Source organism: Cricetulus griseus, chromosome 3 (assembly GCF_003668045.3).
Source record: "Cricetulus griseus strain 17A/GY chromosome 3, alternate assembly CriGri-PICRH-1.0, whole genome shotgun sequence".
NCBI lineage: Eukaryota > Metazoa > Chordata > Mammalia > Rodentia > Cricetidae > Cricetulus > Cricetulus griseus.
Genome location: NC_048596.1, coordinates 92,035,243 through 92,059,875, shown reverse-complemented (window position 1 = coordinate 92,059,875; position 24,633 = coordinate 92,035,243). Strand labels below are relative to the sequence as shown.

At 38.5% G+C, this 24,633-nt stretch overlaps 1 protein-coding gene across 1 annotated transcript; it reads left to right on the top strand.

Annotated features, from left to right (window-relative positions):
• Window positions 1-10,273: 10,273 nt before the first annotated feature.
• On the top strand, window positions 10,274-11,209 carry LOC100773576 (olfactory receptor 508). Its single transcript, XM_027410332.1, has one exon. The coding sequence runs from the start codon at window positions 10,280-10,282 to the stop codon at window positions 11,207-11,209; it is 930 nt and encodes a 309-aa protein (XP_027266133.1). The 5' UTR covers window positions 10,274-10,279.
• Window positions 11,210-24,633: the final 13,424 nt, after the last annotated feature.

Genomic DNA, 24,633 nt, shown 5'->3' with positions numbered 1-24,633 from the left:
GATGTCTCTAATCTGTTATTTTGTCATATGCTATGTAGCTATGATATATCATAGATATAATATTAAAAGGAAACTGGGAAAAGAGGAAACTGGTTATTGATGGTTGAAATACAAGATATGATATATAACTAGACTTGTAGTTTGGTAGTAAATGTTCAGGTTGAGTAGCTTTTCACTTACCCTGTGGATTTTAAGTGACTAGTCATGCAAATTCATGAGAAAATTGAACACACACACCATGTGGTTGAGATATATATCTATATATCTATATATCTATATATCTATGTATCTATAGATATATGTTTGTATAGTGGGGTGTGTGTGTGTGTGTGTGTGTGTGTGTGTGTTTTCCTCTCCTTTTCCATCTCCTTGTTTATCCTTGTGTATGAATTTTATGGGGCAATCCCATAAAAGTCTTGTACATATACATATACATATACATATACATATACATATACATATACATATACATATACATATACATATACGTGTCTATATTCTCATTTCTCTGGGGAAGCCTAGCTGATACCACAGCTTACTAACTTTTGATTTCTATTCCTCACATGCTAAATTGGCTCATGTATAAATCAACAAGTCAAATAAACTATATCCTTTTGTAATCTTCCAAATTTTTGAATTGGATTGTTTGTTTTCTTGATTATTGCACTTTTAATTCTTTGTATATTATAGTTATTAATCCTCTATCATATGTATAGTTAACAAAGATTTTCTCCTACTTTCTGGGCTTCCTCTGCATATGAATGTTGATTTCATTTTCTGTTCAGAATCTTTTTAACATTATGAGGTCATTTATAAATGATTGCCATTAATTCATGGGAAAATGGAGTCCTATCTAGAAAGTCATTTCCAGTACCTATGTCTTGGAGAGGACTGTCCATGTTTTCTTCTAGGAGATTCAGAGTTTCAGGGTGCACATGGAGGGTTTTGGTTCATTTGGATTTTGCCCAAATGATAGATATGGTTCTAACTTCTTTCTTTTTCATGTGGATATCTCATTTTGTAAGCAGTATTTGTTAAACATGCTGTCTTTTCTCCAGTGTGTTTTGGAAGCTTTGTCAGGTATCTATACTAATTCTTAAGTCCTACAGGTTGCTTCTCATCACTCATGATTTTTTTCTGAATATACAAACAGGTGAATTATGGGAATTACTCATTTGCTTTATTTCAAAACCATAAACTTGTCTGTATTCTCTGCTGCCTCAAGCCCCTACCCTCTTACACATAGTGCTACTACCCACAATACATTGTTCCTTTCATATTGGTCTATATTAGTCTCTGATTAGTTTGTGTCTACCAACGTTTATATTAGTAAGCATTCCAGAAAGACTGCTGTAAACTCTACACTAAACCAAGGATATCGTTATGTGATGATCAGCCCTCCTAATCCTCAATGGGCTTGTGTTGCATGCTTATGTCTTGTTTTTTCAGTGCTCAAATTTTGTATTGATAGTTAAAATGGTGTCCTCTTCCTCTACTTTCCAATTTTCACATACTATTAGTATTGGCTTTAATGCATATTAAGTTTAAATAAATGAAGAAAATTCAATATTCAAATGTATAATGGAAAGTTTGCTCTGTGTGGTAGTTTAAATGTAATTGGTCCCTGTAATCTCATAGAGAATGGTGCTATTATGAGGTCTGACTTTGTTGAAATGGTTATGGCTTTGTGGAGAAAGTGTGTCACTATGGGAGTGGAGTATTTTTTATGATGATCTGGACCATATGTTTGTTTGGAAGAATTTAGACATTGGTACTTTGGGTTATGAATCTTCTTCAAAGATTACCCACTTAGGGCCATGCAGGAATGAGATGGGGTGAACCCAAAAGGGGTTGTTCTGTGCATTGCTATTGTTTCTGATTGGATTTTTGAGCAGTTAAATGAGTAATTTGAAATTGAATGCTTTAAGCATTGCTTAATGGACCATATTAGTAAGAGCATAGAAGACAGTGGCATTAAATGTGATATTATGAACTATAGGTGTTACTCAAAATGTTACAGAGGAGACGAATGTTAGTATGCATCCTAGAGATTGATCTTGTTATATTTTGGTTAAAAAATTGGCTGCTTTATGTCCTTGTCCAAAGAGTCTGCCTGAGGCTAATGTGAAGAGATTTGAATTAATTCTGTTGGTAGAAGAAATCTCAAACCAACCTTGTATAGAGTCTGTCATGTGGTTACTAGTGGTAACTCTAATGAAGACTTATAATGAAAAGAAGCAAGATAAGCAGGATAAATTACAAAATGTACATTTTGAGGAGAAAAAAAGCACCAGGAAGAAGAAGTCAGCTAAGTCCTGAGTTCAATTAGATAAGTGGATTATGAAATGAAACAAAAGGAATGGTGACCTGAGAGCAAAATCACACGCAGGTAACTTTCCAACTTGTGGGAAGAAACTAAAGAAAAGCTAAAGCTGTGTATGGTTGGGCACACCTTCAATCCCAGCCCTCAGGAGGCTGTTGAATCTCTGAGTTTGAGGCCAGTCTGGTCTACAGAGCAAGTTTCAGGACAGCCATGCCTAGACAGTGAAAGACAGAAAGCTGGATGAAAGGTCAATTTTCCAGCCCCAGGAAAGAGAAGAACTTGGCAGTGTCAGCCACATGGTCCTGGCTTTAGAGTTAAGAATAGAAGAAAGGAGTTAGGAATAAAGCCACTGAAGCCATACATGTGTCAAGGGTGTCTCTAAATAGAGGCCTAGTACAGAGGCCATTGTGTGAAGCTGTGAGGTTGGCTTCCTCTTGCCTGAAAAATGTAAGACTCTCAGCTATTTCTTCAGCACTATATCTGCCTGCATACTGCCATGCTCCTCGTCATGATGATAATGAACTGAACCTCTGAAACTGTAAGCAATCAACCCAAGTAAATTTTTTCTTTATAAGAGTTGCCACAGTCATGGTGTCTCTTCACAGCAATAAAAACCTTAACTAAGACACTGTCTAAATCATCGACTCAGTAGGCTCTAAATATTTAACAGAGATGTAAATAGGCATTTCAGTGTAAGGAATTGATGAGGAAAAATGCAAGATTCCAACATTGCAAATGGCATGGTGGTTTCTATTAGACTAACTTTATGAAACAAAATAAAAGAGAAGTAGGATATAGATTTTTATAAAATAGAAAAATAAATTGCCAGAGACTGTTTATTGAAAGGGATCATCTATTAGAAAGGCATTTGTACATCCACAGGAGTTGGATTATTGTCCTGTTCTCTGACTCTTATATTAGCTACTTGTTAGGGGGTGTTCCCCTTTGGTCTCCCTGTGAGGTCTGTAATACCTACTAAAACATTTATTTTGAATGGCACAGATTTAGCCTAGTACTTGTTGTGTACTTATGTTATGTACCTTCCCATAGAATGTTAATAATTAACACTTTTATTTATACTTCTCTGTACTCTCTTTTACTCTCAAGTTATTCCCTTCCATTAATACACCACATCATCTACTCTTTGTTGATTCAGAAGCATGAAAGTACTTTATCTCTCTTTTATCTACAGTCCTACAATAGAGCAAATGCTTTGCATATTCTGGGCATGATGAATATACCACTCCTTTGCATCTTCACTGACCCAGTCCCGAAGCCAAAGTTTTTCACATTTACTTTACAATAAATTAAGAGGTTTAATATTGTGTGTGGACATGACTAGGATGTGGTGACCACATGATTGGTTCAACATGAGCCTAAGATAATATTTAGATGCAATTACTATTTAGTACTTATTGACTGAAACAGATAATTCTACACAATCTGGATGTCCTGATCCAATCACCTAAAGGCCTTAATGTCTGAGGTCTTCAAGAGGACTTTGGATTCTAATATAATATAATCTCTCCCTCCCTTGTTTTTGTCTCTTTCTATGTGTCTTTCCTGCCACTTCATTCCATGCCCATTCTCCTTCTCTCTATTTGTGTATGTGAATTTCAAGCATACTTACTTCAAATCTCTCCTGAGACAAGTTATTGAGTATGTACATATATGAGTATATGCTTATATAGTATGCTTATATGTGGTGTGTGTGTGTGTGTGTGTGTGTGTGTGTGTGTGTGTGTGTGTGTGTGTGTGTATTCTGCTTAAATAGGAAAATCTACTACAACCCTAAACAGCTTCCCTCATCTGTACTTACTCTGTTCTTACTCCATGCATCAGTCATAGCCATAAACAGAAGAAATTATTTTCTTTCTCAAAGCCCCCAAAAGATCTACATCATTCACTATGTCTTAGAAATCCTTAAAATGGTCATCATTGTGGTCCATATTAATTGTCAGCTAGATAGGATCTAGAATCACCTTCTGGACATGTCTATGAGGGAGTTTCTAGATTGGGTTAATTGAGATAGGAAGAGCCAACCTAAATATGAGACACTATTCCACAGCCCACACTAGGTTGACTAAAGGAATTTATTATATCTTAATGTATAGTGTACTGATTGTTCCATAATCATTGCTTGTTTTCCCACAACATTAGATGTTTCATTTACATGGTTAAAATGTTTTTCTCTTTTCCTGAACTCTAATTTCCTATTACTTCTAGGTTCTTAGAAAACTTAAATAAATAATAAGCTTCAATGAATTAAAATATTAGTTAATGAATGAAAACCTATATTCTCTGTCTGAAATCATTGATCCTTCTGGTTGTGGATATGCTACAGAGCATTAAACAGTATCTACAGACTAAGGAAAGATCATGGCCACTGACATTTGCCATCCTTTAAGGCCCAATCCTTGAGAAGGCAAATGGTAAGATTTGTAGAAGTCTCTATCATTAGGGAATCCTGTTTTTGACACATTGCCCTTGGTAATCTCCTTCCATCCTAAATATGGAAGCCTCCACCTCTGAACTGCCATGTTGGATTGTATTAATCTAATCTTCTTTAAAAATGAATGAGAATTGGTATAAATACTTTTGGTGCTCATTATTTTATTTTTAAAAAGTATTAAACTATTACAAAGGAAAGGAGATGAACAGCTTGAGTACGTCAGGACTAGAGGGATAGCACACCAGTGAGTCTCTTCAGTTTCAGGTTTTCATTCACTGAAGACAATGTGGAGCTTCCACCAGAACCCCAGACAGGCAGAGACAAGAGGCAGTAAGCCTGAGCTTCTTAATGAAGGCACAGTTAAACATTGGCCTTGGTCCAATGGATGCTTGAGAAAGACTTGTTATAATTCATACAAACACAAATGAGGAATTAACACCCTCTGCCTCACCCAGTTTCAGTGGCTCAATGAGATGGAGAGCTGATTCACCCTATCCTCCTTTCTGATCTCTCTGCCTGGGCCAGCAATTATACTGGGGAAATGAGCACCCTGTCATCCTGGAGCCTAGTGAGATGATGTGAAGGTTAGATTCTTTTTTTCAACTTGACATGAGCTGGAGTTATCTGGGAACAGAGGACAGTGGTTAAGAAAATGCCTCCAACAGAATAGCCTGTGAGTACTTCTTTAAGGCATTTCTTTCTTAATGAAAGGCCCTGGTTACTGTGGGTAGTCCTGCCTGGTTTAAGAAAGCCGGTTGACCAAGCCAGGGAAAGCAAAGGGAGCAAGCCAGTAAACACTGTTCATCCATGGTCTCTGCTTCAGTTCCTGACTCCAGGAGCCATCTTTGAGCTCCTATCTCAAAGACTGTGACACTGAAGGGTATTCTTTATTTTATTATTTTTATTTTTTATTAGTTCAAATTAGAAACAAGCTTGCTTCACATGTCAATCCCTTCTCCCTCTCCCTCCCTTCCCACCACCCTCCCACAAGCCCCCCACTGCATAACCCCTCTGCTTCCCAGGGAGGTTAAGGCCTTCCCTGGGGGTTCCCCCAAAGTCTGTCATATCATCCTGGGCAGGGCCTAAGCCCTCCCCCATGTTTCCAGGCTGAGAGAGCATCCCTCCATGTGGGATGGGTTCTCAAAGTCCCTTCTTATACCAAGGAAAAATACTTATCCATTACCAGGGTCCTCATAGAGTGCTGAGGGCTCCTCATTGACATCCACAATGAAGGGTATTCTTAACAAACCTTTTCTCCAAATTGTTTTTGGTCCATGTTTTACCATAGCAAATGTTGCTACAGAAAGAGAACAAGGACAGCAAATTGCTAACCCAGCAGTCAAAGGAATATAGTGTAAAAACAACCCAAAATGGGAAAAAATGAAAACCATATTCAGTAATACAGTTGAAAGCAGGATAAGTACAATTAAAACATTCTACTGAAAACTAAGAACAAAAACAGAACCCTAGATGAACCTCCAAGTCCTAGCAGTGACAGATTCTGGAAGGTGTGTTTTGTATTTTGCATTCCTCTGCTACACTGTTGTTGTTTTGTTTTATTCTAGTTTGGTTTCTGTGTCAGGGTGGTGGATGTAGAAAACAGGTAGGTGTATGAGGATAACATTCCAGGAGTCTGTTATCTCCTTCCATCTTGTTTTGAAGCATAGTTTCTTTTATTTCTGTCCTGCTGTGTATTCCAAATTAGCTAGCATCAAGCTTCCAGAAGATGCTTTTTAAAAAACATTTTTAGTTAGCATAATTTTTATTGAATCTTTGGAAATTTCACATCGTGTACCTCAATCCTTTCCCAGTCCTTCCATATCTACCCTCCACCCTTGTAACTTCCCTCCCCAGAAAAAAAAATAAAAAATAAAAATTAGTATCCCTAGTGCTAAACTGTCTTTTTTGGAGCCATTTCCTGTGGAGGAATATATATACCTTGCTCAACCAATATACAGGGGGAGGGCCTCATTCCTGCCCCAAATGATGTTACATACTTTGATGATCCCCTATGGGAGGCCTCACCCTCTCTGAGGAGTGGATGAGGTGGGATGGGGAGATGGCCAGGGGAGTGGGAGGGTGGGAGGTAGGGAAAGGGAACTAGAATTGGTATGTAAAAATAATATTATTTTTAAAATAAAATAAAAAAGAACCTCTTAGATAAAAATTTTAAAAAACATAAAAATTAGAAAAGGAAAAATTCTCGCTGACCCCACTGACCTGCTACTCTATCAACTGAAGCTATCTCTACATTAACATTCCATTTCTCTGTCTTTCCTACCTTTCTATCACATATTAGTTTATCACATATTAGTTCATGGGCTTGGAAGTTGTAGTGCATCATGGAGTATACCCTTTGGCCCAAACAACTTTATAAGTCATTGGTCTGGTTCAAGGCCTCTGGCTTCTGCTACACCAGCAATACTGTACCCTCACCGAGACTCCTTTTAGAAAACCTGATGTTACCCTTGGTTGTGGATATTCTATGGCTACAGATCTGAAGGAACAGCCCCTTCATGCCCCTTCCTGAGTTCCAGAAGTTCATATATGAAGTAGATGTTGGGGTAAGTCAACTCAAAGCCCTAGATCTGGGCCTGGGTGGTAGCTGATTTGTTCAACTCTCCAGCTCTACCATATCCATGCCACCATAGTCAGTTCTCACACTACCAGGTAATGGGTGGGGCCAGATCTCCTGGGCCCACATCTCTGGAGGTTAGCAATATGTCAAGTTGGCTGCTGAAGGGCAGAGCCAGCTCAGTGTAGTCATTGGGCATGAATACAATTTCAGGTTGCAGTAAATCCATAGAAATCCACGTGGCCTGCAGTAGCAACACAGCCCACAGACATCTACACAGTCCCCTAATACAATAGGACCAGGGACTCAGACATGGCCCTCAGTAGCATCAGACAGGACATTGCCATGGCCTAAGGTGGCAGCACAGGCCTCTCAGATAGGCTGTTCCTCATCACCATCATGTCTCCAGGTCCCCTTCTCTTTATAGCACACAAACCACACTGAATCTTTCTCTTGCATCTGTCCACCACATACTTGCCCATAATAGTGATGCTGTGGTTGTCTTCCACCCACTGCCACTGTCTCTGCTCTCATTTTATAATAGAAGCACTAGGAATGAAGATGCACACTGTCCCAGCAAGCCTTTGATGGGTGTTTGAAGGGGTGAAATAAGGCCCTCCAGTTGGAGTGGCAAGCACTTTTCCCCAGAGTCATCAGTCAGTCTTGATCTCTTCAGTACTAGTAAAAACTTGTGTGGTCACACAATGGATTTTCTCTTCATCATTTTAATATCCTTTTCTCCCCATTCTTTCTAACCCAGTATGGGGGATTAGAAATATGGCTCGGTTTCTGTAGATTTTGAAGAACAAATAACTGAACTCTGTAATGTCTAAAAGATACATCAAACATACAAACATAATGACATAGGGTAGGATCTAAGAAAAGAAACCACATCACTGTAAACATTAATTAAATAAAAATAGGAGCTGCCACATGAATATTTGACAGCTCAGAACAAAGATGACTGGGTACATATATAGAAGGGAGTTTTATAATGATAAAAGTTTTGAATAACAAAACTAAGAGATGAATAAGACATTGCATGTTGTCAGACATGAAGGGAAGCATTGGGAAGAGAGGGATATTCCTGTGGTTATAATTGACAGCATGAGAAATCTTCATGGTGGTGAACGTGGTCTGTGTCACTATACTGGTTGTCACATTATACTAACATGTGGAGAAATGCAACAAAATACACACAGGGTCACTATAGTATTATCTCCTACTGTTGCTTTCTGAATTTCTCACTTGTTAAAATTTTAAAACTAAATTTAAAAATAAGGTCAGTACTTAATGCATTTATACATTTAGAGATGTATAAAAAGCACTTTGTTTCCAGAAAGCTTTCAACTTTGAGCTAAAAATGTTTCCACTGCACTGTACCCTCATTTGCTATTGACATTTTCAATCTTGTTAGAAGGATGTTTATCAATCTATGAAGTTTTCAACTAAAAAGTTGATGCACACAAAGCTTAGTTGACAGGTGCTAGTAGATAACAGGTATTTATATGAACATAAGTCTTGGCAATTTTCGGTCCTGATGGGGTTTCAATGGAATTTTAACAAGAAGCCAGGTACTCAAGGGGTCATTTCCCATAAGACACCATTTCTCATAAAATGTATCCTTGCTTTACATCAGCAGTTCTCTGTTGTTTGTCCTTCAGGAACAGACACTGCCAGGTAACAACTTTCCTTTTCTGTTAATACAGGGATGTTTATTTCTTATTTTTATAATAGAAATTATAAAGATAATTTTAAATATATTAATAAATTAGTTTCATACTTAATCATTTCTATGATCAACACATGGCATAATATACATTATATTGTTCAAATTAAGAATATCATGAGGTGCTATGTTTCAAAATCAAGCAACGGTGAGTGTTGTATAGTGCATGTCACTTATCTAGGGTTCCATATATTGTTGGTGACAAAGTCAGATCCTAATCCATGGCTTGTGTGGCTAAATCAGTCATGGAATTTCTGTATAATGTGTTGCATCCATGACATACAATGCTCACTTCAGCTTTAATACAGTTATATTTGTGTATTTTCTGTAATAAGTTCTTTCAATAAATTTCATACCTCTGCAGTTATGAAAGTAATACAATAAAGTTCAGATCTATGACAGCATACTATTAATAATGCTTGGTATTACTCAGTGAATTCACATATGGTGTTATTAAGAAGTAGTGACACTTATACACACATATATAACGTAGAAATAGACAGTGGACTATTTGAGAAGAGGAAGGAGAATAATGCGAAGAAGAAGAAAGACATGGAGAATGTAACTGAGGTGAGTATGATCAAAGTACATGAGATACTTGAATAAAACTGTCATGAAACCTATGATTTTGTGCAGTGAATAGAAAATAATCATTTTTAAACAAACTGAAAATGTAATGGCGTCTGAGCATTCCATTTTAAAAGGCCAGTGTTGGGGTGTGTGTGATTGAATGTATCTGTGTGTATGTACTTTTGTGTCTGCATCTGTATGATTTTAGTGTATGTTTGGTGTGTGTGTGTGTGTGTGTGTGTGTGTGTGTGTGTGTGTGTGTGTGCCTGCATGAGTGTGCACACACATCTCACTGACATTGGATTCTTGAAAAAATAAAATGCATTGTTGTCCCATTCCAGTTGTTTCTAACTCCTCATGGGAATGTAAACTAACAACACGAGGCACAAATGATGTGAGTGTTATAAAGATAAAAAGAAGTACTAAATTTACTGTGTATGCATCAACTGATATTTACTATTTTAGTATTTATGTAAAGTAGTACATGAAAATATTTCTCCAAAAATGTATAAAGTATCTGTATTTGTGTCATTTATATCACATAGCTGCTATGAAAACAGTAGGTTGCAAGGCTTTATTCAATTCTACTAGCCGTCTGTTTTTCTCTCAATGGCAGTATTCCTAACATAGATGGGACCTGGAAACTACACAATTGTAACAGAGTTCATTCTTGTGGGGCTAACAGAAGATGCTACAATCCGTGCCATTCTATTTGTTGTATTTCTGGTAATCTACTCTGTCACCCTAATGGGCAATATCAGCATAATCGTGCTAATCAGAGGCAGCCCTCAGCTTCACAACCCCATGTACCTTTTCCTCAGCCATTTGGCTTTTGTAGACATTGGGTATTCCTCATCTGTCACACCCATCATGTTGAGGGGATTTCTAGAGAAAGAAACATTTATCCTTGTAGCTGGCTGTGTGGCTCAACTCTGTTCTGTAGTGACATTTGGGACAGCTGAGTGTTTCCTGCTGGCTGCCATGGCCTATGACCGCTATGTAGCCATCTGCTCACCTCTGCTCTACTCCACACAGATGTCCTCCACAGTCTGCATCCTCCTGGTGGGAGCTTCCTACCTAGGTGGATGTGTGAATGCTTGGACATTTACTGGCTGTTTATTAAATCTGTCCTTTTGTGGACCAAATAAGGTTAATCACTTTTTCTGTGACTATTCACCACTTTTGAAGCTTTCTTGTTCTCATGACTTTTCTTCTGAAATCATTCCAGCAATATCTTCAGGCTCCATCATTGTGGTCACTGTGTTTATCATTGCTCTGTCTTATGTCTATATCCTTGTCTCAATTTTAAAGATGCGCTCCACTGAGGGCCGCCACAAGGCCTTCTCCACCTGCACTTCCCACCTCACTGCAGTTACTCTGTTCTATGGGACCATCACATTCATTTATGTGATGCCCAAATCCATCTACTCCACAGACCAGAACAAGGTGGTGTCTGTGTTCTACACAGTGGTGATCCCCATGTTGAACCCCATCATCTATAGCCTCAGAAACAAGGATGTTAAAGAGGCCATCAAAAAACTAATTTCTAATACTCACTGATAGCTACAAATAACTGGGATTTTAAACAGTGTATTGAGCTCTGAACTTCCAGGTGAATGGACACTATATTATGGAAATTTACAACTATATCAATGATATTTTAGACATAAATTTTATCATCTTACTGTCAAGAACTTCTTCATCACAAAACAGTGGATTCACTAATACAGAAACATTTAGCAATTTTCATTTTTTTAATCCTGTCCTTGGCCACCATTTTCTGCATCCATAAACACAATTTTCTCAATAAGCTCTGAGTTTTTTTTAAATTCAGCTTTCGGTTTGAATTGTAGAATCATCCAGAATTCTCTTAATGAGAATAGTATTGCCATCCAAGATTTTACCCCAAAAGAAATGACCTCCTGTTTTACAGAAATCTTGTGTTATCAGCAGTGTTCCTCTTGTGCTAGCTATTTTATCCGGCCACCTCTAGAGGTTTCTCAAATTTCCCTCATCTAATGACCCTTCTTTTTTTAGCAATCTGTTGGGCTCAATGCCTAAAGGATCCCTTTCAGGACATCCTACTCGGAATACTTGGGGTGATCTAACTGCTGTAGTGATGAAGATGTAGGGATTCCGTTTTCTTGGATTGTTTCAGTCTTGGAATAAACTGTGTAATTCTGTCATATACTTTGAATAATTTATTTTTGATGCCTCTGAAACTTGAAATTCATAGCATTTTATGCCTAATTCTGATATAGTCACAATATTAGAAATGATTTTCATGAAACTGACTAATTATCAATTTTGTGTTTGAAAATTGTTTGTGTTTAATTTATTTGCCCAGTTGGTGTTTGCATATCAATTATCTTTTGTGAATACATTTTCATCAAAGAATATAACATTTTAAATTATTTTTGTCTTCAATAAAAATATAAACATCAGATTAATACTAATACATGTTATATTACAAGATTTTTTTTATTTTGGCTGATAAAAACAGAAACTACATATGACTTTAGCCAAAAGACTAAACCACGGTAATACTACTTAATTCCCAGCAGTGTTTCTTCAGTCTTCACGATCTCGTTTAAACTCCTTAAATATTAGATTACATAGCAACCACATGTAGCAGTGGAGTAATTGTGAGGTTGGTTGAAATCTCTTAAATTCTATTTCTCTAAGATTTTCTAATAATATTTTAATATCTAATTACATGAATTATTTTCTTCTCAAAATAACTAGGAGCTGTTAGTCTTTACTGAAATAGCTACCTGAGTGGAGTGTGTGAAGTGCTTATTGAGGACTAAATATTACATACCTAAATGCCACATGAATATCTTGATGTGGTCAAAGGAATACCTCACTGTATCAAGAGAGGGAAAGATGACATATTGTGGCTGGGTTTGCAGTAAAGAAAATTTACTAACTTATTTTAATGAGTGCACATCATACATTTTTATTTTTGCTAGAGTTTAAGGATCAACAAGAAATTAAGAAAATCAACTTAAATGTTTCTTTTGGTGGGGTCATAAATGTGTTCAGAAGAGGATGAATTCCATATGTGATCTTGAAACTTTTATGTTCCCATCACATAAAACACAGCAACATATGATGATACCACCATAATGCTGCCAGATCAGGCTGTGGGCAAACATGTAGAACATTTATTAAATAGTGATTAATGAGAGAAGGCACAGACTATTATGGGTAGAGCCACCAGGGGGCTGGTGGTCCTGGATTCTAAAAGAAAGAATGAAAATCCATTTAAATGTTTAGTTTTGGATGTCTGTCATAAATATGTTCCATATGTGTAATTTCCAGAATTCAACTTCAGTTTAATGTCCTTAGTACAAAGTTTGAAGCCTTTATCCTCCTCTCACACAAAACACAAAGATATGAGATGATATCAGAGATTGCTTTTCTGTAGTAATTTGAAGCCAACAGTAGGCAATAAATTAGTCATATTAGGTATCAAACCACAAAATTATGACTTAGGTTTTCCTCCATCATCTATCAAAATTTTATTCTATTTGTAAACAATCTCAACTCTCCCTATATTTCTCAGTTAGAACTAGGTAAACCCCTTTGTGGTGATTGTGTATTGTTATCTTCATATGTTACTGCTTACATAGTTTAGAGAAGGCAGAGAGATGTACTTAGCTGTGATTAAGAATTTGCCAGCATTTCCTCCTCTCCCCTCCTCTTCTCCTCCTCTCATTCTGGCAGCTCCCTGTCCTCTACCCTCAGAATAGAGGAGAGCAGGATGAGAGATACCATATCAGAGGGAGCCATCATAGGTCCGAGGAGAGATCTGGCACTAGGGAGATTTCCAGAGATCTACAAGGATGACACGAACTGACAATCTAGGCAATGGTGGAGAGGATAACCTAAATTCACTTCCCCTATAATGAGACTGAGGACTACTTTTTATGCCATCCTAGAGCCCTCATCCAGTGGCTGATGGAAGCAGAGGCAAACATTCATAGATATACACTGAACTGAACTCTGGAACCTAGTTGCAGAGAGGAATGAAGGTCGAAGGGGTCGGTACTTAGCTGATGAAACTCACAGAATCAGCCGGCCTGAACAAGGGGGAGCACATGGACCCCAGACTGCTGCCTGGGAGGCCACCACAGGACTGATACAGACCCCTGAACATGGATGTCAATGAGGAGGCCTCTGCACTCTAGGGGGCCCCTGGTAGTTGATTAGTATTTTTCCCTGGTGTAAAAAGGGACTTTGAGAGCCGATCCCATGTGAAGGGATGCACTCTTGGCCTGGACAACTGGGGGAGGGCCTAGGCCCTGCCAAGGATGATGTAGGGGACTATGGGAAGCCCTGTCAAGGGCCCTAGCCTGCCTGGGGAGTGGAGGGTGGATGGAGTGGGGAAAAGTGGGGGGTTGAGGAGAGGGTTGCAGGGGAGGGGAGGGAGAAGGGATTGACATGTGAAGCAAGCTTGTTCCGAATTTGAACTAATAAAAAAAAGGAGAGAATTTGCCATCAGAGTCAGAAACTGGAAGCAGCCTAGATGCCCCTCAACTAAAGAATAGATAGAGAAAATGTGGTACATTTACACAATGGAGTACTACCCAGCAGGAAAAAAAAAAAACAATGAAATCTTGACATTTGCAGGATAATGGATGGAACTAGAAGAAACTATTCTGAGCAAGGTAACCCAATCGCAAAAAGACAAACATGGTATGTACTCACTCATATGTGGATTTTAGACATAGAATAAAGGATTACCAGCCTACAATACATACTGCCAGAGAAGCTAGTAAACAAGGAGGACCCTAAGAGAGACATGCATGGTCCCCTGGAGAAGGGGAAAGGATCAAGATCTCCTGAGCAAATTGGGAGCACAGGAAGAGGGGGGAGATAGCTAGGAGGATGAGAAGGGGACAAGAGGAGGGGTGCGGAGGACATGAGGGAGCAGAAAGGTTGAGTCAGGGGAAGAATAGAAGATAACAAGAATCAAGATACCATAATAGAGGGAGACATTTTAGGTTTACAGAGAAATCAGGCACTAGGGAAATGTCTGGAGATCTACAAAGATGACACCAACTAACAATCTAAGCAACAGAGGAGAGGCTACCTTAAATGCCCTCCCCTGATAAAGAGATTGATGACTGACTTATATGCCACCCAATAGCCCTCATCCAGCAACTGGTGAAAGTAGAAGCAGACACTCACAACTAATCACTGAACTGAACTGAAATCCAGTTGCAGAGAAGGATGAGAGAAGAGCAGAGTTGTCCAGAACAGGCTGGTGAAACCCACAGAAACAGCTGACCTGAACAAGGGGGAGCTCTTGGTCCCCAGACTGATAGCTGGGATACCAGCATGGGACTGATCCAGACCCCAGGAACATGGGTTTCAGTGAAGAAACATCGGAAATCTACGGGACCTCCTGTAGTAGTTCAGTACTTATCCCTAGCATAGGTGTGGATTTGGAAGCCCATTCCACATAGAGGAATACTCCCTGAGCCAAGACACACAGGGGTGGGCCTAGGCCCTATCCCAAAGTATACAATAGACTCTGATGACACCCTGTGGAAGGCCTCACCATCCAGGGGGAGCAGAAAGGGTATGTTATAGGTAGGGTTTTAGTTGGGAGGGGGTGGTAAGGGAGGAGGGGAGGGAGAGGGAACTGGGATTGTCATGTAAAACAATCTTGTTTCTAATTCAAATAAAAAAGAATTTGCCAGCAGAAGAGTATAACAGGAAAGATCAGATATTTAGGAGTACATATAAAGGAACAAATGATTGTGGTGGAGTATGGGTCTACTCTACAGACATGGGACAATGATGAGAGTGCTAAAACTACCCTGAGATTAAGAGACATGATTTCCAAGTGTGATTAAGTATTTTTTTTAAGTGTGGTCACTAAGCTGTGAATTCAGGTTCCTAGATATTCCTCAAATTTCATGCATCATGTTGTATACATCCTACAAATCTCTCTGTAATATCCAGCTGCCCTTATTCTCTTAGGTCTTGGGGGTGCAACTTATCAGTGTCTATGGCCCCAGTGATGAAAAAATGGTCATATTTACAACCCAGTTGACCATCCATCAACTGACCTATCCACCTAATATATACTAACTAAGTGCATAGTGCTATTAAGGTATAATATTAAGGAAATAAAAGAACCAGTCTTAGCTGGGAAATTACCAATACGGAGCCAAGTAGAACTATAAGGGTATTTAATAGGGAAAAGCCTTACTTACAGAGCAACCTAGCCAGCCAGCATGGCAGCAGTCTGTACAGCAAGCTGAAAAAGGAAAACCAAACGTGAAACACAGCCCTGAACTTTTCAATCTACGTCACCCTGACCATGCCATCTCAGGCATGGTAAGGCAGACCTGTAGCTAGCCCCTAAGCAGGCATGGCTACAGGTTCCCCTACAATTCCCCTTTTAGTCTAAAAGAGGATTAAAACTTAACAGTGTAAAGTATCCAAAATTAACAATCATAAAGGTGAAATATAAGAAGACACAACAATCTGTTTATGTCACATCCTAACTATCTATTTTAACTAAACCCTAGAGTCATCTGAAAGAGGTGTCCAAGCCTGAACACCTCCTTCCAATCCCAACCATAAACAATAGGAAGCTATCCCTAACTAAGTATATACACTATCCTAAGTGACAACAATGGGGAAAGGGGGTGTAGCATCCTCCAAGTTACTTCCTGCTGAAATGGGACGATCATAGCCTTGTGGGGTCCTGTAGGAAGAAAATGTTTACCACAGTGAAAGTCTTGAATGGATTGTATCCAGTCCATGTTAGATGGGATTTGCTTGATTGAAGATCTCGATTGAAATCCTCAACTTGATTGAATTCAGTACCTGAAGCTCTGGCGGGAGTGGTCAGTTAAAATGGAGCAAGTTGGATCCAGTGCAGTCGAGGAGGTGTGGCCCATTTTCTTTCCAGGGTGTCCAGGAATTGCTGTCAGGCAGATCTTCATTGTCTGTGTGGGACTCAAACATAAACAGTTAGCAGAGAAATGTTTGCTTGTGATGTACACATACTGGGGAAGGCAACCATGGGAGCATAACAATTATGAGAGGGTACACACCTTGAAAGAAAGATGCAAGAAAAGACAAAGACAGCCAGGCGTTGGTGGCACACGCCTATAATACCAGCACTCAGGAGGCAGAGGCAAGTGGATCTCTGTGAGTTTGAGGCCAGCCTGGTCTCCAGAGTGAGTGCCAGGATAGGCTCCAAAGCTACACAGAGAAACCCTGTCTCAAAAAAAAAAAAGAAAAGAAAAGACAAAGACAGTCCCCAAATTCTTCTTTTATTCTATAATACATCAATTGGCTTCTTGATACAATACAGAAACTCAAAAGTTTAGTTAAACAGCGTGCTTGGATTTTAGAGGAGGAAAGCCAAATCCACCTCTAAATCCAGCATTGATTTAATTGAATAGGGACTAGGAAATAAGGGGAAATAGAGTTCTCTGAGAGACAGCTGTAAGTTTACATATGGCACATTCCTTTTGTTTGATGGTTATAGCTACCTTCTCTTAAGTATCTACCCATGCAGTGTCCTTTGTCTTCTGGAGATGAGTTTTCCTGTGAAGATAAAAGCAAAGCACTTCCCTTTCCTTTGGGAGGTTTCTATTTAGTTTATAAGATATACCTTAGTAGAATACCTGTCATTTCTCCTCGTCGAGAGGTTTTTCCTTTTCAACTCGAATCTTGATGGACTTTGATGGTATCCAAAGTTTCTCTTCTCCTGTGGAAACCAATGAAAAACCCCTACCCCAATGTAACACATGTCCTGGTTTCCATACAGAGGTTAGTACATCTTTGAAGTATACAGGCTGATTGAGTTCAGCAGTTTTTTCCACAGTCCAGTGTCTTTCTGCAGCTGTTTGTCCATTTTCATTGGCATTAAAAAAGTTTATTGTTAACAAAGCATTATGCAACCGATGTTTGGGGGGTTTAGTCTTCCAAGCTTGTTTGTTGAGCATCTCCTTTAGTGTTCTATTAGATCTCTCAGCCTCTGCTTCTCCTGTAGGATTGTGTGGTATACCGGTAACATGCTTTATGTTATAATATTTGAAAAACTGTTCCAATTTTGTGGAAACATATGCTGGAGCATTGTCAGTTTTTATTTGTGCAGGTATACCCAAACTGCCATCACCTCTAGCAGATGTGTAATAACAGAATCAGGTTTTTCAGAGTTAAGAGCAGTAGCCCATTGGAACCCTGAGAATGTGTCTATAGTATGATGCACATATTTCAAATTTCCAAATTCTGCAAAGTGAAAGACATCCATCTGCCAAACCTCATTTCTCCAATTGCCCTTAGGATTACAACCTGCTGGCAATGGAGTTTGATTATAAAAGGAACAAGTAGGACAGTTTCTAACTATCTCCTTGGCTTGTTGCCAAGTGATGGAGACGTCCTTTTTCAAACCTTTGCTATTTATATGATGTTTCTTATGAAATTCTGAGGCTTCTAGTAAACTTCCAATTAATAAACGATCAATCTCATCATTGCCTCGTCCTAGTGGGCCTGGCAGACCTGTGTGGGATCTGATATGTGTAATGTATATAGGATTATTTCTGTTTCTGATTGTTTCCTGTAATTGTAAAAGCAGAGAAGTTAATTCTGTATTATCAGGAACAAATTCTGTAGTCTCAATGTGTAACACTACTCTCTGCATATTGAGAATCAGTAACTATATAAAGAAGTTCTGTAAAATCCATAAGTACCATGAGAATTGCATATAATTATACCTTCTGTACAGATGTATATGGACTTTGAACTACTTTACTTACCTCACCTGCTTTATAACCAGCCTTACCTAATTTGTTAGCATCAGTGTAGAAGGTAAGAACTCCAGAAATGGGAGTTTGTCTTACAATACGTAAGGAATCCAGACTGTCTTTTTTATGAATTTAATTCTGTCAGTTTTGGGATAATAGTTGCTAATCGTTCCCAAAAAGTCAGTAAGAGCTATTTGCCAATATTCATTATCCTTCCACAAGGAGGAAATTTCTTCATTAGTTAAAGGTACTATAATTTCTGCTGGATCTTTTCCAGTCAGTTGACGAAGTCTTAATTTGCCCTTTAAAATCAAATCAGAAATCTTTTCTATATATGTCTTTAACTTTCTATTCTGTTTATGTGGCAGAAATATCCACTCCAATATAGTGTCTTCCCTCTGCATCAGAATCCCAGAAGTGTATTCTCTGGATGGCAAGATAACCAGAATACAGTCTAAATCAAGGTTTATCTGATCTACATGCACATCCAATATTCTATTTTCTACCCATTGTAACTCTTTTTCTGCCTCAACAGATAATATTCTCAAACTGTTTAGGCCCTTTTCACCTTTATGGGCCATTTTTAAATGCTTTAAGTCATGTCCTTCTACACCAATAATCATCTGTAGTTGAGAAATTTCCCCTAATAATTTCTGAAGAGAATTAAGAGTTTGATAACGATCTCTCCTAATTTGTACCTTTTGAGGTCTGATTCTTTGTAAGTCTATCTTGTAACCTAAATAGTTAATAGAATCTCCTCTTTGTATCTTTTCTGGGGCAATCTATAACCCCCAATGAGGCAGAAATTCCTTCACCATTTCAAACATATGTTCCAAAGTTTCTTTATTGGAATCTGATAAAAGAATGTCATCCATGTAATGATAAACAAGAGACTGTGAAAATCTCTTATGAATTATTTCCAAAGGTTGCTGAACAAAGTGCTGACACAAAGTAGGACTATTTAGCATTCCTTGTGGCAAAACTCTCCACTGATATCTCCTAACTGGCTGTGAATTATTAAGAGTTGGTACAGTAAATGCAAATTTTTCTCTATCATTTTCCTGTAAAGATATTGTGAAAAAAGTCTTTTAGATCAATGACTATGATAGGCCATCCTTTAGGTATTAAGGAAGGTAATGGCATTCTAGGTTGCAGAGAGCCCATTGGTTGAATTACCTTATTTATGGCATCTCATCTTGGGTAACAGACAGCTCTGTCTTTAGCGTATTGGACACAGAGCCAAGCTTATCATCCAATTTCTGTTCCACTTGCTGCACAATTGTGGTCTGACCTAGTCTGTTCTCCAAAACCTCATTGCGTAAAGCTGTTATTTCCTGTAAGTAGGTGGTTAGGTTATACTTATCCCTGTTCCTGAGCCCTCTGGCTAGTAATATTATTTGTACCAGCAAGCTAACTGCCATTATGGCATATAGGCCGGTAATTGACAAATTAGCATCCTCCTCAAACATTGAATTCACGTAATAAGCAAAAATGTTACCATTTTTAGCAAATGATAAATATTCCACCATAATTTTACCTGAATTCTGCTCCAGATGCAGTAACTATCTTTGATAAGCAGGTGGCACAGGCGTTCAGCTACTTGGCACAGAGTTTGGCAGCAGTAGGTCAGCGGTGGAGAGAGGTCACAAAGCAGCTGTGCTTATCTTAGAGAGTATATGCCTTATGGCTGCAACCACTGAAAGAGATGCGGCTTTACCACAGCAGCTGCCAGGGGAAGCCGCTGGTGAAAGCCGCCGAGGCCTACTCTAGGCAGCTAGAAACTGTCTCCAAGCTGGGCAGACGGTTCTGAGCAGCTCATCGGCAGCAGGAATGCTCTTGTGTGGTGCAGCAGGTCGGCTGGGGGCCAGAAGCACCTGTGGAGAGAGGGAGCTTTCCAGTCCTAGGCCGCAGGCCTGGTGGAACCCACAGCCTGTCCCAAATGGGGTGTAGGTTTCCAAAATCCCGCTCCTGACACCAGATAAAGTGGGAAATTACCAATACAGAGCCAAGTATAAATATAAGGGTATTTAATAGGGAAAAGCCTTACTTACAGAGCGACCTAGCCAGCCGGCGCGGCAGCAGTCTGTACAGCAAGCTGAAAAAGGAAAACTGAACGTGAAATGCAGCCCTGAACCTCTCATTCTACGTCACCCTGACCACACCCTTGCAGACATTGTTAGGCAGACCTGCAGCCAACCCCTAAGCAGGCATGGCTACAGATTCCCCCACACAGTCTTGTTCCTCAATAGAAGAACAAAGACTTAGGTGAGGTAGACTCAATGAATTAAATTAAATTAAATTGTTGATTATATTAACAAATGCAAATGTTTAAAATACACTATATAGCACAAAAAGAGAAATGAGCTTTTCTGGGGAGGGAGTATTCTAAAAGGTTCCTGTTTGGAGTGTTTTACTATACATCCCAGATTAACTTTTCTCCAGACCTCCCACAAAAATAAATCTGAATACCAACCTAAGATTTCAGTTACAATCCAGCCTAGCACAAACCTGCTTTATCATCTGATCCAGCCTGGAAAGGATTAGGTCATAATAATGCCAACTAAAGGATCTCAGCCATAGTTTCAGTTGTTGTCTTGTAAAAATATGCCTTAACCAGAAGTGTAAGCCACGATGCATAGAATTGATTTCTGGGGATCCAGGGAGGGATTCCTACACTAAATAACTCACTCTATTTGATCTATTATGCAAATTAATGGCCTTGAGTAATTTGAATATTCTAATTTTGAACATCAAAAAGGACAGTATGATTTTCATTGAGATTTAATCAAAAACTTACTAGGATTAAGCTCCTCTTGGAGGCTTTATGAGAGAATCCATTTGCTTGTTTTTGAAATTCTAGAAGCTATCATGTTTCTTGGCTTCTAGGTTTCCTCCTCAGTTCAAAGTCAGCAAGGTTTGTATCTTTCTTTTTAAGTCATAACTTCCCTCACATGCCTCTTCATCAAGTTTTCAGCTGCCAAGACATTTGTAATGATACTGGATCCATTTGGATAACAGATTTTTGTCACTTGAATAGCTTAATGTTAATCCTATCTCCAGCAGCAATTCCTACTTTCCAATTAACCTAGCATATTGCTGGTTAAAAGCATTCATTCTTCATCATTGTGTTGGCTAATTTAAAAAATAATCCCACCAGACTGATCTGTGGGCAAGCCTGTGGTATATTTTCTTAATTATGTGATTGATGTGGGAGTACCCAGGCCATTGTAGGTGATTCCAACCCTGGGCTGGTAGTTCTGAGGTAGTTCTGAAGCAGGCTGAGCAGTCAGTAGGGAGCAATCCAGTAAGTAACATTCCTCCATGATGCCTGCAGAAGTTCCTCCTTCTAAGTACCTGCCTTGAGTTCCTGTCCTGGCTTCCCTGGATGCTGTATTACAAGCTGTAAAGTGAGATAAACCCTTCCCTCCCCAACTTACTTTTGGTCATGGTGTTTATCACAACAGTGGGAGCCATATCAAAGACAGTCATCTTGGTAAACACATAGAATGCCTACTACATTCAGTAGTAAAGGACATTTTACTCTACATAACTTATGGTAATCAGAAAATTTCTAATTGTTGCTGCCACATAATTAATATCTAAAATTTAAAATTACTAAATACTCTGTAAAATTTACAAAAACTAAAATGCAAAATTCTAATAATTATTAGTTACTAACAAGTATATAAACTATATAAGTTAAGCATCCATCATAATACAGAGATGTCCCCTACCATATTCCCTAGCGAAGCATCTATCATGTCTGTTTATTTTTTTACTATGCTTAATCATAAATTTTCATACATATGAAGCCAAACATTGTGCCCTTTTTCAGCTAGTATATTTTTTCAAATTTATCCATAATAAATTACTCTATATGAATAATTCACTATCATTTGTAACTAAATTGCATTTTGCTGTATATACTATACAAGTATAATATATATGGTGTAGCATATGTATAACATAATATAACATATGATCCTTTCTCTATGAATGGAAACCTAAGTTATTTACATTTTGTTCTTAAAAATAAAGCTGGCAGAATAAAATTTTTTTTAAAAATATTGAAATTCAGCTTCACTGTAAGATCTGGTGGTCCTTACTTGGAAGCCTGCTCTTTTTTGAAGAGGAAACAGAGAAGGAGTGAATCTGGGGGAAGGAAGAGGTGGGAGAATTAGAAAGAGACAAAACTGTGTTTGGGATGTGTTGTGTGAGAGAAAAATCTAGTTTTAATAAAAAAATATTTAAACTTCAATAGAGCAAAACCTATAAAATCTCGTTCTTTGTTCAAAATGAACAATATGAGTAATAAGTCAGATCTACCAACACAAAATAAAAGACAAAATTAGAATGCTCAGGCATGAAAAGGATAAGAATGAGATTGGTCAGTGCAGGAGTTAGACACTGGGCAATCAAGGAAATTTTTGTTTTATTTCAAAACAATTGAAGATACACCTTTGTGGCTAAACATCCTTGAAGTAATGGTTATTTTCTACATCAGAAACAAAGACCTGCCTGTCATTATCTAGGGGTATCTATCTAGTCATAACACATATATAATTTGAAAGAAATGAATCTTAAAGACTCAAATTCTCTGCATTATCATCAGCATTGTGCATTTGCTCTCATTTGTAGGATTTTCAACAGGTACATGGGAAGAAATACACTGAAAAAGAAAACTTATCTACTATTATTTGAAAGACAAATTGAGTTACAGCACTCTCTTGAATATGCCACTCACTTCATAAACATTCATAAAAACCTCTTAACCTTCCTGGGGAGTGGTGGGTGGATGGGGTGGGGGATAGGTTGGGGGTGGGGGAGGAGGAATGAGAGTGAGGGGAGGGAGAGGGGGAAGGGACTTACATGTGAAACAAGCTTGTTCCCTAACTTGAACTAATAAAAAAAATGTGTCAAACTCTAATATCACTCTGATATCCTCTTGTCTAGTTAGCCTGTGTGGTGATATATTATTTATGATTTATTAAAACTTGCCTGAGCCACCAACCTGTGTATCTCAGCTCGTTAATTAGTGTATTTGTTTTGATTTTAAAACCCAACATGGTATCATCACACTAAAAAGTCACTGGTTCCTTTTTCAAGTTTGTTTATTTTTAGTTATGATAAAATGCTCTTGACACTATTTACCATCTTAAGCATTTTTATCTGTACTGTTTGCTGGTGTTAGGTATATTCACATTGTTGTGCAGCCAACCCGTATAACTTTCATTGCAAAACTGAAACTCTGTACCCACCGAGTTCCCCTCTGCCCTGCCTCTTTCAGCCACATTCTGCTTTGTTGCTGTTTGACTAATCTAGAAAGTGAAATTTAAAACATTTAATTAAAATTCTTTACCATTTGGAAAAAAAAACTTGCCTGAGGATTCAGAAAGCAAAGTCAGCTTTGATATACAGATTAGGCAGTGTTGGTACACACCTTTAATCCCAAGACACCAGATTAAGAAGTAGATAGATCTCTGTTAGTTCAAGGCCACCATGGCATACACAAGAGTGAAGAGTAGCAGAGCTCATGCCTTTGATCCTACCACCTTGGATAACACAGCTTTAATCCCAGGATTACAGAGGTACATAAAACAGGAGCAAGGTCGAAGAGCTGGCATTCAATCTCAAGATTTTCTAGCCACTTTGAGGAGAGTATAGCAGTCTGGGATTACAGTCTGAGGTGTGGTAGAGCCAAGATCACCTTAGATTCTGAGGCAGAAGTAACAGCTAGTGGCCAGCTGCTTTGCTTTTCTGATCTTCAGCTTGAAGTTTGAACCCCAATATCGGTCTCTGTGCCATTTATTTTCTGTTTACAAATCGTTCCTGCATCTTTAAAATATAATTTACTTTCTTATTTTAATTTCACTAAAACCTACTTCAGTCACCATTCTTCACCAGAAAACAGGTACTAAGTGTGGTGCTCATAACCTTGGACCACATCACTTGGACTGAGGTAGTTTCTTGTCCTCTCTGAACAGTCTTGATAATGCTTTTTGATCTGCTGACTCCAGGTGCCTCTGAAATTTACTTTCACTTTTCCACACTGCAATGAATCTTTGGAGTAGACTTTTACTTTTTGTTGTTGCAATAATTCTTGCCGTTTGTGGTCTGTGAGTTGAATTATTTCCTTGGCAATCCAAGAATCTCCTGAATACCTGGATCCAAAGACATGATCAGAGACTTGGCTTAAATGAATAC

Bases quoted from the DNA above. Each gene is read 5' to 3' on its own strand.
- LOC100773576 (XM_027410332.1), top strand. From the start codon at position 10,280: ATGGGACCTGGAAACTACACAATTGTAACAGAGTTCATTCTTGTGGGG.